General features: G+C 35.9%; 2 protein-coding genes across 6 annotated transcripts; one reads left to right on the forward strand and one right to left on the reverse strand.

Moving 5' to 3' along the window:
- The first annotated feature begins 758 nt into the window (after positions 1-758).
- On the forward strand, positions 759-8,369 carry LOC112522937. 5 transcript variants are annotated; one of them, XM_025132292.1, is made up of 12 exons: positions 773-1,023; positions 1,517-1,587; positions 1,684-1,889; positions 3,138-3,425; positions 3,691-3,789; positions 4,164-4,281; positions 5,002-5,079; positions 5,152-5,275; positions 5,372-5,808; positions 5,924-6,054; positions 6,445-6,537; positions 7,953-8,369. In XM_025132292.1, exons 4-12 carry the CDS (start codon positions 3,394-3,396, stop codon positions 8,062-8,064), a joined length of 1,224 nt encoding a protein of 407 aa, XP_024988060.1. In that variant the 5' UTR covers positions 773-1,023; positions 1,517-1,587; positions 1,684-1,889; positions 3,138-3,393; the 3' UTR covers positions 8,065-8,369. The 5 variants fall into 5 exon arrangements, with proteins under 5 accessions (XP_024988056.1, XP_024988057.1, XP_024988059.1 ...); XM_025132288.1 differs by lacking the exon at positions 3,138-3,425 and having other exon boundaries at positions 759-1,023; XM_025132289.1 differs by lacking the exon at positions 3,138-3,425 and having other exon boundaries at positions 759-1,023; positions 5,420-5,808.
- A 613-nt stretch (positions 8,370-8,982) lies between these two features.
- On the reverse strand, positions 8,983-10,103 carry LOC112522940 (lignin-forming anionic peroxidase-like). The gene is made up of 2 exons (XM_025132296.1): positions 9,484-10,103; positions 8,983-9,383 (listed from the first exon to the last, which is right to left on the reverse strand). The coding sequence occupies exons 1-2, from the start codon at positions 10,061-10,063 to the stop codon at positions 8,995-8,997; spliced, it is 969 nt and encodes a 322-aa protein (XP_024988064.1). The 5' UTR covers positions 10,064-10,103; the 3' UTR covers positions 8,983-8,994.
- Between the last annotated feature and the right edge of the window lie 1,792 nt (positions 10,104-11,895).

Here is an 11,895-nt window from a genome sequence, read left to right on the forward strand (position 1 = left end):
TCAATTATTCACAGGTACCAAATGATGATGCGATGGGTACTACAAGAAGTTGAAACGAGATTATAGACAAGTCTTATAATATGTAATAGTTAAATTTTTGAACATTTTCTATTAGTCTATTTGGTTTGTAATCATTATTTTGTATTATTTTTGAAAGTTGCTTATTTATTTAATGTTTTGGCAATGTTTTATTTTTTATTTTTAAATAACAAAATTTTAATATTTTAGGAAGCGGGTACCCGGAACCGGAACCGGTTTCCGGCGGTTCCGGTTCCGGTTCCAAAAATTCAAAAACCGCTCTAACCGGTTCCGGTTCCGGTTCCAATATTTCAAGAACCGGCGGTTCCGGTTCCGGTTCCGGTTCCTATCAAAAAAGGCGGGTACCCGCCTATGCTCACCCCTATGAAGGATCATGTGACAAAGATGGTTAAGTGAGAAGCGTAAGGATGAATTTGAATCCTTATCACATTTAATCTCAAACTCACCCATAAATCGTGTTTGATACGAGGATTAATCTTGTGCACTTCATCTCGATACATCTCATCCTAATGTGCATCCAAAGATGTATATCTCTTCTTAGGCTTGACCATACTCTCCTCCTCATGGAACTCAACTCTACCCTGTCCACAAAATAGTAGTATTGAAAGTTCGGAGTGAAATTGAAATTATCCAAATTCTTAAGGGTGTATTTTGCAACTCAACCAAAGACGAACCTTACCTTTGTGGGTTATTTAACCCCAACCGGATGATGAAGTCATGAAAGAATCAAAGAACCGAAGAAAATAGGGCCGAGGCTGTCATCGATCACCGGAGAGTTGCGATTTTCAGAGGGCCTGAAACGAGATTATCTTCCACCATCACCGTCTTCTAAATCGTTATGTGATCGATGCACCGTGGTTTTCATTTTCTTCGTCGATTCGATCAATCAAGTAGGAAGAACAGAACGATTCGATTTGGAAGTATCAAATTTGAGAATTACTAGGATTCTTTTGAGTTCATTCTTTCAATTGAACTCTTTTTTTGGTATTTCCCTTTCTCCATGCAGAATTATACTATTTTCTTTGAAATATTTGATGATTCGTGACTTATTAATTATGATTTCAGCACCTGGAATGTGAAAATCACAAGAAAGTTTTGAAAGTCTTCGTTTTGAGATCTTTATTGTTTTTGTTTACTTCAGTTTCAATTATGGTTTTCCTCTTAGATTTCTAAGATTGCGATCTCGACGTGATATGTGTAGCGTAATATGTTAAATCGTCTTGCCGACTAATTGTCTTTATAGCCCTAATTTGGGTAAATAGTTTTCCTTTCAATCGGATCTTTCCAGTAATTCATTCATTAATTCACTCACTATTAACTGTTTTTCATCATTCGCCTGGATACTTGTAGTTGTATGTGAAAAGTATTGCAAATTTGAATGTGTTTATTATACGTGTTTCCGGTGATGTGATCAAGATTGTTATTGGTGTTTTTGGGAATTTTTTATGCCTGAATGCGTCGCTAATCAAAGTCACAGGTCTAGTGTTTTGGTAGGATCATTTTGAAGTTAAGAAATCAGCAGGCACAATGGGAAGATATGATTTGGACGTAAGCAACTTTTGAGAGTTCATCTTCGTTTTTCTTGTCTTCATCTTTTTAGATCTTCATTTTTATTTCAGTTGATCATTGATTACTCTCTTGTAGGAATACGAAGAGTATGAAGATGAAGGTGAATACCAAGAAGAGGATGTTGGTGAAGAGGAAGAGGATCACCCGCCTACAAAGGAAGAGTTAGAATACCTTCACTTGAGGCAAAAGTTAAAGGAATCTATTAGAAAGAAGATGAAGAAGGATTTAAGTTCTGGGCTCACAAATTCAAAGGAGAAAAAGAGTAAAATGCCTTATGATAAGTGAGTAACATCCTTCATCCTTGTTTTTACTTTCTAGACAACATTTACTTTCTTATTTATCACTTTTCTGATTTTAAAACTGCACATCACTGGAATCTTCTCGTTGATGATATTGATCTGCTTACCTTTTGAGGTTTATTTCACAAATGATATACCATTTGTAGTGATTTCAGTAGTATAAAATCAATGGGCTAGATTTTTATCAATCTGCTTTAGGATAATACATATGGTAATAGATAGTAAAACCCGCATAAAGTTCATGGTCTTTATGAAGTAATGGCGGGTGAATTAGTAGAATTTGGCAACTCTTTGTGAAATAACTCCGATGAGAAGAAAAAACATATCTTTCCTGCTAAGGAATCCTTTATTCCTACGAAATACCATACCCGGAAATTCCCTCTGCCCCTACCATACTCCAGCTTGGTGGTTTCCACCGCCTGTCCAAAGGAACTTACCTGACAAGGAATTTCGCTACCTTAGGACCGTTATAACTGTATTTACTTTTTTAATCGTTTATGGAGCATCTAATGGCTTCTTTGCTATTATGTTTATTTTTACATGGCTGTGATCTTTTTCTTTGATGATCCTCGATATCTGGGTCAGTTGGCATGCACCTTGACTAATCCCATGGAACCGTGAAGTTAACAGATGGGGAACCTATAGTGGCCCTAAGGAGACTTGAACTAGTGACTACTTACCAATGGGGAGCAAACCTGAGGTCTTACCATTGAGCTACCCCAAAGGGTTCATATCTATGATCTTTTTTTGGTGTGAAATCAAAATGAATTTGGCAGAATTTTTATGTCTTCAGACATATAATAACTGGAATTGGGTATTGCGTAGTTACATTTTTTTTCCAATTTATTAATTTTTGGTGCACGTAATTTATGACCTCTTGACTTTTATCCCCCTTTACATTAAACCATACATGGTTGTCTGTAAGTCTGTAACAAGGCGTCCATGTCATTTTTATTACTATGCTCACATATCCAGCTAACATCATCCACTCCACCACCACCGCACCTGAATGTTTTCTTCTTGTCTTTGCTGACCCTCATCAACAAAGTCCAATTTTTTTTTTATTTTTCCCAAACTGTTGTCTGTGTTGATTTTACTTTACTTCTTTCTAATGGAGAACACCTTCCCATCCTCAGAATTTTATAAATCTCAAATGAAATCTGAGACACTTGAAGACTGGATTTGTTTCTTTTGATGTATTTATGAAGGAAAATCTATTTATATATATAGGTACACATGCCAATAGACAAGGATAGAAAAATCTAATCTGTTACAAGGATAAGAAGCTGGTCACAGGTTGTTCAAGTGATGAGTGGAGAGGAAGTTGGCTACATTGGCAGATGCTGTGGATTTGTAGGCAATGGGAGAAGTTGAATGAGAAGGGAATGGAAACATATGATGGTGCTAGAGTGAGATCAGATGAAGGAGAAGGTTAAGACAGTTGATAGCTATAGACCAGATAACAGGATGATGGTGCCTGAGACATATGAAGAAAAAAGGGATGCTGAGGTTACTGAGGTTCGAAACCCCAGCCACAAAATGAAACGGCGAAACACATATTTTGATGCAAATCCTGGTTGTCATGATAAATTTTAAAAGCTTATTATTAGGATTTTGTAAATCTTTTACGATCATTTACACATGACTGAAAACACAAATACTTGCCACACACGTGTTGTATGTTTTCATTTTCTCTGAAGGCGTGTAAACGGAGAACAAAAATATAAGCATAAACACTATATATTTTTTGCTTGACTCATTTAAGCCTGTAATTGTTTTGCAGGTGGTTGGATTTAGATTTGTTGACTTGTTGTCTGCTGACTTCATTTTTAATTGTTGACTTTGGTTTTGAGTTGCTTTCCATGAGTCTGCGTATAAGATGGTATTGCTAAGATCTCCATATACATCTGCACGTCTGTCTATATGTATCTGACCTCTTTAATCTGCAGTAATTTAAAGTATTGTCTAAGGTTAAGCTGCTATAATCTCTGGTTCTTGTTCTGCCACATCTGAATGGCCAGAAATCATCCCTAGTAAAGCTAATTTTCGGCATCATGACTATTCGTTCATCCAACTGTCTTTCACTTCAATTATTTATGTTGTGTTTCTGATTAGGATACGAGTTCTCTCGAGGTGCATTCAAAATTTATCGTAGACAATAAATTATCACATCCCCATAAGAATTGTCACGATTTTAAATGTGAATAACAATATTTTATGCTCTCTTTGACATTCAATCATGTTATTGTATTGCAGCTTTGGATCCTTCTTTGGGCCTTCAAAACCAGTTATTGCTCAAAGAGTAATTCAAGAAAGCAAGTCACTTTTAGAGAATCCACATTTGGCGGCAAGGGTTTCAAAAGCTAAAAATGTTGTATGTGTTCGAATTTTTCTTCCTGTCCTTTTTCCATATTTTAATCATGAAATGTGCATGAACCTGACTTTATCTGGACTTTGTAATGTTTCCTGAACAGGTGTGATGCTTACTTTTATGCTCCTTGTGGAGCACATAATTGGGCAGAACATTTTGAGAACCACTAGTCTTTCTTGAGAATTACAAGTATAATACTTAAGTATGAAATATCAATCATTCCATACAAGAGTTAATTTCCATAAAAACAGTGGAACTTCTGTCCAAGTGCAAGTCCCTGAACTTTTTCCTGTTTGTGCTCCCTACCCACAAAAAAAGAAAAAAAGGATGACCGATTAATGTCTTGTGCTGAAAATAATTCTAATTTTGAATTAGTATAGTATTGATTTCTAGTTGGAAAATACAAGTGCAAAATTGGAGGGCCATTTTTTTATTTTTGAATTAATATTGGTTCTAGTTGGAAACTACAGGTTTAATATTGTAGGGGTCAAATTGAATGTTTTGTATATTGAGGGTGACTATTTTTATTATTACTACATTTACATGTGAATCACTTCTTGTACAATGAAGATGGTATAATAATGCATGTTTTGTTACAATGGGAGATGGATTAAATACATCTCCATTGGTATCCAAGCCCCAGAAACTTGAATACATCGGGAGATGGATTGAATACATATCTACTTCAGAATGATTTTTTATGTTCTTGACTGTCTTCTGCAGCAAAACAAGGGTGGCGCTTCTACTCCAGTGGTATCCAAGCCCCAGAAACTTGAGCAGCATCGAGAAGTGATAAATTTGGTAAGATTTGGTACTATCTGTTCGCTTTTTCTTATCCTTTGATTTTCTGAATTATTTCTTTCTTATTTTTAGGCAAAGCCAAAAGCAAAAATCCAGATGCTTAGGGATACAAGAGATTACTCATTTTTATTATCTGAAGCCGATCTTCCAGCTCCTACAAAGAATCCTCCTAAAAGTTTGCCTGCTACTAAACCTGGTATGTTGCTCATCCTGTTGTACCTGGCTGTTAATATTGTTCATGGAGAAGTCAGTTTTATTTGAATAATTATACAGAGCTTTTTTTATGCTGAAGAGGTGCATCCATCTCAAAGAAAACCAATTAGCAATATTGGCAGAGAAGTCATCAATGGGGGTGAGGACAGGAAAATGTTGCCTAAAGTTAGCCAGATGCGAGTCAAAGCAGGTCCGTCAGGTCAGAAACCCAGCACTGCTTCCAAGTTGAATTCTACATCACTGGAGCCTAGGAAACAACTTGGTAGAAATGATGGGAGTGGTTCCGCCCGGCCTTCCGCGCCAAAAACATTACCATTAAAGGCACCGATGGTTAGGAAAGAGAAGGTGATTTCTGCATCAGTTGCTAAAGGTTCCATGCCCAGTTTGCACAAGCCACTTCACTCTAAGCCGGCACCATCTGTTCATAAAAAACCTGTGGCACAGAAAAGGGATGATAGAGAATCTAGCAAGGGAAACGTCATAGCTAAGAAGCCTGTCTTATCCTCTAAGCCTCAGGTACTTCTCTTTTTGGAACAGGTTAATTCCTTTGTGGGGTGTTTCTTTTTGTACTTCAAATCAAGTGAAATATTGTGTCGTAAAATGTCTTCTGATTTGGTTGTAAATCTGACAGATAAAGCAACAACCAGCAAAGCTTCCACCTAGTGCACAGCAGAAGGAGCGTCTAAAGAAAAGACCAGTGCGGTCATATTCAGATGATGAACATGATGATAGAGCCATTAGTATGATTAGAAGCATGTTTAGGTAGGGGTTAGCTCTATTTGTCCTCTTTCTTGCATTTAAAGTTCATCTGATAACTGTGAGGTAAAAATCAGCCTTGAAATACTGTTTTCTTTTAGTTCATTACATTTGAGTTTCAAAAGTCAAAACACAGGCCTTTTCAAAGTCAATTTGATGAGACATATTTAGCATACTATTACTTTCATGCTGGTTCGTATTTAGTTCATTATGGTTATTTATTATTTCATCTTTGGAAAGCAGTCTTCAAAAAATCAAGCATGAGACCATATGTATATGTGATCATATTTTTTTAAAACTAAGCATGAACCTGGTTACAATTTATCACCCTCCTGACTAATTTAATTTTTTGCTTCAAGACATGTTTGATAACAAAATTGGTATCCTATTTTGCAGATATAATCCCAGCAGATATCGTGGTGTTAATGATGATGATGATAGCGACATGGAGGCTGGATTTGATGACATTATGATGGAGGAGAAACGCAGGTCAGTTTCGTTGCAGAAGTCTTTGGGTAATTTGGATTTAATTCTCGTGGTGATCTTGTTGTATGGATCCATGTTTTTACACCCATGTGTGGTTCTTGCCTACATGGGCCTTATAAGTCTGATTAATTTTTATTTGGTGCATGCCTAAGCTTCTATATCTATTTGAGCTCATTTTATCTGCTAACAAAATGGCTGTATCCCCACTGTCCCACATTTATCCTCATATAGCATGTACACATAGCCATGAATGAAATTCTTTATATATATGTGTGTGTGTGTGTGTTGACACCCAATCATCTGTTTTTATTATCATGCAACTGCTGCTATTGTTAATTTCCATTACAATTACGTGAGGAAAAATTTGAAGGGGTTTGACGATTCTTCAAAATGGAACAACAGGGCACTTGCGTAGTAACCATCAATTTGACGTTGATGTTTGTTTAAATCTCAAAAAACATTTTATATCCTAAAACTCGAGTAATTTCCAAATCACATGTGGACATTAGTTTTTCTTTTAGGTCTTTTGATCTCCTAAACATCTTGTTTGGTTAAACGCCGCTACCCCAATCCACTTCCAAAGTTGACAAAACTCATTAACATCATAAAGTCAAATTTGGACTACTTTGAGCCCATACAAGTCACTCTTAAGACAATCTGTGAGCAGGATCATTTTGGGGTTGTTGCCTCATTATATGGGGTCCTTTCAAGCCTTGTGCTGTCCTACATATAGATATTAGCCTGTGCTTAGGGAAAAGGTGTTGATCAAGCATGGCATATAACTAACATAATATATATGCCTATGACCTCCTGGTAATGTGTCCCGAGATTTGGCTCTACTGAATAAGACTATGGGCCTGTTTGTTAACAGCTTAATGTGCTTAATGGGACTTGCAGCTTATTCGGTCAGCTATACATGACTGTTTGGTAGTGGCTTAATGATATAGGAAGTGACTTATTTGGTAAGCTTCTAGGGGGGAGCTTGATGGAGAAAGCCGAGTTTTTAAAGCCTGTCACTCCCAGTTAAAAAACATGCCACTTCCATCTATGAGAAAACCCTCCCAAACAAAAACCATGCCAACCCATCTAGACAGATTAATCCACAAAGCCAATTTTATCCATATAGAACTTAATGGAAAACCAACCAAAACAGCCCCATAGACAGTTCAAATCAGTTACTTTGTATGTTCATTTTATAATTTGGCCATCTTTCCTTCCAACATTCACTGGATCATGATTTCCACATAAATTTATCTGTTTGCTTGCTTCCATCTGAAAAGCTGTCATGATGGGTGTTGCACTTTGTTTGCAATGCAATGTCTTCTAACAAACTGTATGAAATTTAGGTGGTACTTCAGTCCTTGTGTGATTAAACTGAATTAGAGTACATTTGATACTGAATGACAATTGTGATTCAGTGCAAGAATTGCTGCCAAAGAAGATGAAGAAGAGCTTCGGAAGATTGAAGAAGAAGAAAGGAGGGAACGGATGAGAAAAGCAGCAAAGAAACGAAAGCTCAACCAACGATAAAGGAGCAAGAACAACTGATGATTCCCGCTGAAGTTGGGATGTTTGTGATAGGTTACATAGGTATGCATCCGAAGATTTATAGCTGAAAGTCTAGAATTAAAATTTTTGACTTCTTCAAAGAGTCGGAATAAGTATTAGCATAAAATGTAGAGCAGCTTCATTCTCAAAGGTGTTTTCTGTTGATTGTTAGTTATCTTGATATATATATACCAACTTCTATTTTCCGCTTGGTCTTCATTTTTGTACTTGTGAGGCTGTTAGCTCGAACCACAGCAACGAATTGAAACAGGTTTGGTTTTGGTTGATTTGCAAAATCTTCAAAATGTGTGGTTCAGTTTGGTTTGTGAGTTCTAATACCGAATCAAACCAAATAGAACGGAATATCACTACAAACAAAAGAGGCTTCGCAGATGGACTTTTCCGTTGATGATTGAAAATCCGCCCGGTAATCACAATTACTGGCCATGCTTTCCCCGTAATGGCTTTTTCTAGCGGATTACTGTCGGTGAAACCAGTGAAAAGCGGGATAAAAGAACACCAAGATTTAGGTGGAAAATCTGAAACCACCTGTGAAGAAGAAGTCGAGAGTCCACTAAATAATTGTTCTTTGGTGCAACGTGCAAGATTGAGAGAACAGGAGGTTTGGGTGTGTTTATGTGTGTGTTTGGTGTGAAAATGGAGAATACCAAGTTACAGTTATTGACAATAAATCCCCTAAAATGGGATTAAGATTTAAGACCCCTTTAATTTATCGTGATAAGCGATTACGAAGGCGCACAGGTTATGATATATTTGTAAAAAAAAATTACTTTGTAGGTGCTATACACTTGACAGGAATGATTGAAGATTATTTGATTACAAATACATACATTTCAAAGAAACATTAACTATATTCACACACATATGATATATTACGTAGCAGGTAGCTAGCTAGGGATGAGCACCACAAATCCTTCGTATTACACCTTCTTCACCCATCAATGGCCTGATATCCCCCATCTTCACCATCGCTGCTGCAAAATCCGACTTAAACTTGGAAGGATTGTTACTATATTCAGACACAATGCTGTCTGTGCATCCACCACTAAAAAGCACTTGATCTGATTCCAGAAGACCCTTCTTTTGAATCAAGTTCTTGAAGTAGTTGTAGTCAAACGAATTGGGTGTCACCAAATCTAGCGGAGCTAGATTTCCATTCCTGTCGTTTATTGGGCAGCCACGTCTGCGGGTACTAGCAAAACCAGCATCGATATCTGATCCGTTGCTGTATATCCGGTCACGAAACAAGAAACATTGAGCTTGTCCAATAGTATGAGCTCCTGCATTCATTCAAGATCGATATTAGTAACCATTCCATTATAAAAAAAAACTTGTATCTATATGAATTTTGATACGAAGATTAAATTGATGGATAAGTACCTGACAATGCAACCATGTCCCTGGCACTAAGTCCATTATCCTCGAACGTTTTAATAAGCGAATCAAGGGAAGCTTTAAAACTAGGAAGACTGGTTTCTGCAAGAGCAAGGCTAGCAGTGGTTGAATCTCTCCTTCCAAGCTTCACAGACCACGACGGACCACCCACCATTTCTGATGCATCACGTGCAGCCACGGTGAGTATATCTGCACAAGAAACGACACCAGGACATAGTTTCTCAACCTCAGACTTGGCAGCCTCTATGACTTCATAACCTCGTACAGAACCCTTATTAGGCAACGCATTCCTTTCGCTCACGATCGAAGGAGCATCTTCTAGCAAGATTGACGCGTCACAACCTTGCACGAAGCAATCATGGAAGTGGAGACGAAGGAGGGAAGCTGCCATGCGACGTTCACGAGAGATTGCTGTCCGAATGGAGGTCCTGATGGTACGTAATGCATTGGGACATGTATCATCATAGAATGTACAGGACAACTGTGCCACACATGGTGTATAATTGTTAGTAACTGTGAGAAGGATGAAGAAGAAGATAGCTGCAAAACGATTTCCGTAAGCCATTAATTGGTAGTGTCGTTTGAATTGTGTGAATGGAACTAAAGTTGGTGGGAATCTAAGATGGATTGTAAATAAAGAAATGAAGCATATAGATTTATAATGTTTAGTTAAACCGCGTAAATTGTGTTTGTTTGCTAAGCGATAGATTTAATGGTCTCACTTGTTCGCCTACCTGCTGTAGATGCATCGAAATTTAGCATCATCCTTAAAAACACAATCACTAATGTTTTTTAATGATATATATATATATATATGTATATATATATATATATATAGGTTGGATGTAGTTTGCTTTCTAGTTTAAAACGATGGACTCAGTCGTAATCACCTTTTTGTGGGTCATAATCATATATGAATAAAAAACTAAGGTCAAAGTGAATGCTTTTCACATTTTCATTCCTAGAAAAAACAAGACATGTAGCTTGCAAATCGCCACCTTTTAGAATTCGCCAAAGTATTGCTTCCAATGAGTCTGTCTTTGGATTTTGCGAGTAGCGATATTCATTACACCAAAGGGTTCGGGTTTCTCTGGTTGAATACGTATCCCTGCATGTAAAAGAAATTACACGTAGATGAGACTACCCACCAATTTTCGATACACCTTAGCTTCGACTCCAAACGATTCCCTTTCATTAGTTAATGAGCACACATTTTGACATTTAGCTTTAAATTGATTGGCTTGTAACCAACATTTCAAGATTCTTTTCATATATAGGACCATGCAAGAAGGTTTACAATTTACGAGAATGTGAAAATTCGAACAAATTTGGTGCTACAATTTCATTAGATCAACTATATAAATAAAAAAAATTCAAAAATTAAATTAAAAAGGGTAAATATGTCTTTCAGTTTTAATTCTTATCTTTAACTACTAAACAATCCCAATTTGGAGTTTGATTTGATTTTCTAAATGGATTATGTTTACAACTTAATTTAATCACATGTTTTACATAGAAATCGAATATCTTCAAATTACGGATATATGGAAGTCGATAATATTCTAAACAATATGGTATTCTAAGCTTGCATCCATGTCAAATTTTTTTAGTTGTTAATTTGAGTTTCTATATTTTAATTAAAAATTAAGGGGATAAAAAGTTTTTTAATTATGAATAAAAAGTTAAATAAGATAGACATGTGATTCAAGTTTGAAATTAATTCAGTTTTTGCCCTTAATCACTTTGTAATTAACTGTTTTATGTTTTAATCATTGATTAGTTTTTTTAATCTAATCAATGGTCAGGATATATGTATATATGTGTGTGTGTGTATGTAGAGAGAGAGAGAGAGAGAGAGATAAAAGGAGGCTCAGACGAAAGACCAGTAACAAAAAAAACACGAAAATAGCCAAATCATGTACAAAATCACATATATTTTACACTAAAAGTAAACACAAGTGTATGCAGAAGACGTGGCCTGCAACCTCATGTTATGGCCAAAGTTGTGAAAAATGTGATTTTAGTGTAAAATTGTATGTGATTCAACCGTTTTTTCTTATTATCTTATTTTGTTATTATTCTCATATTAACATTACATACACACTCTCTCTCTCTCTTTATATATATATATTTTGGTAATCATTTGCAAATCATATCAACTCTTTTTATATTATTATTTAATATATTTAGTTATTAAAAAAATAAATATAAAAACTCTAAAATTATTTATGTCAGATGAGTTAATCGAGTTAAATTATTTTAATAAAATATTTTTATTACATTATTAATTATAACTTTTGAAAAATTACTAATTAATTAGGATATGTGAGATTGATCAATTGTATTTTTTATTTATAATATCTTTCACCCATCAATGGCCTGATATCCCCCATCTTC

The sequence above is a fragment of the Cynara cardunculus genome (assembly GCF_001531365.2).
Source record: "Cynara cardunculus var. scolymus isolate 2C chromosome LG 12, CcrdV1, whole genome shotgun sequence".
Taxonomy (NCBI): Eukaryota; Viridiplantae; Streptophyta; class Magnoliopsida; order Asterales; family Asteraceae; genus Cynara; species Cynara cardunculus.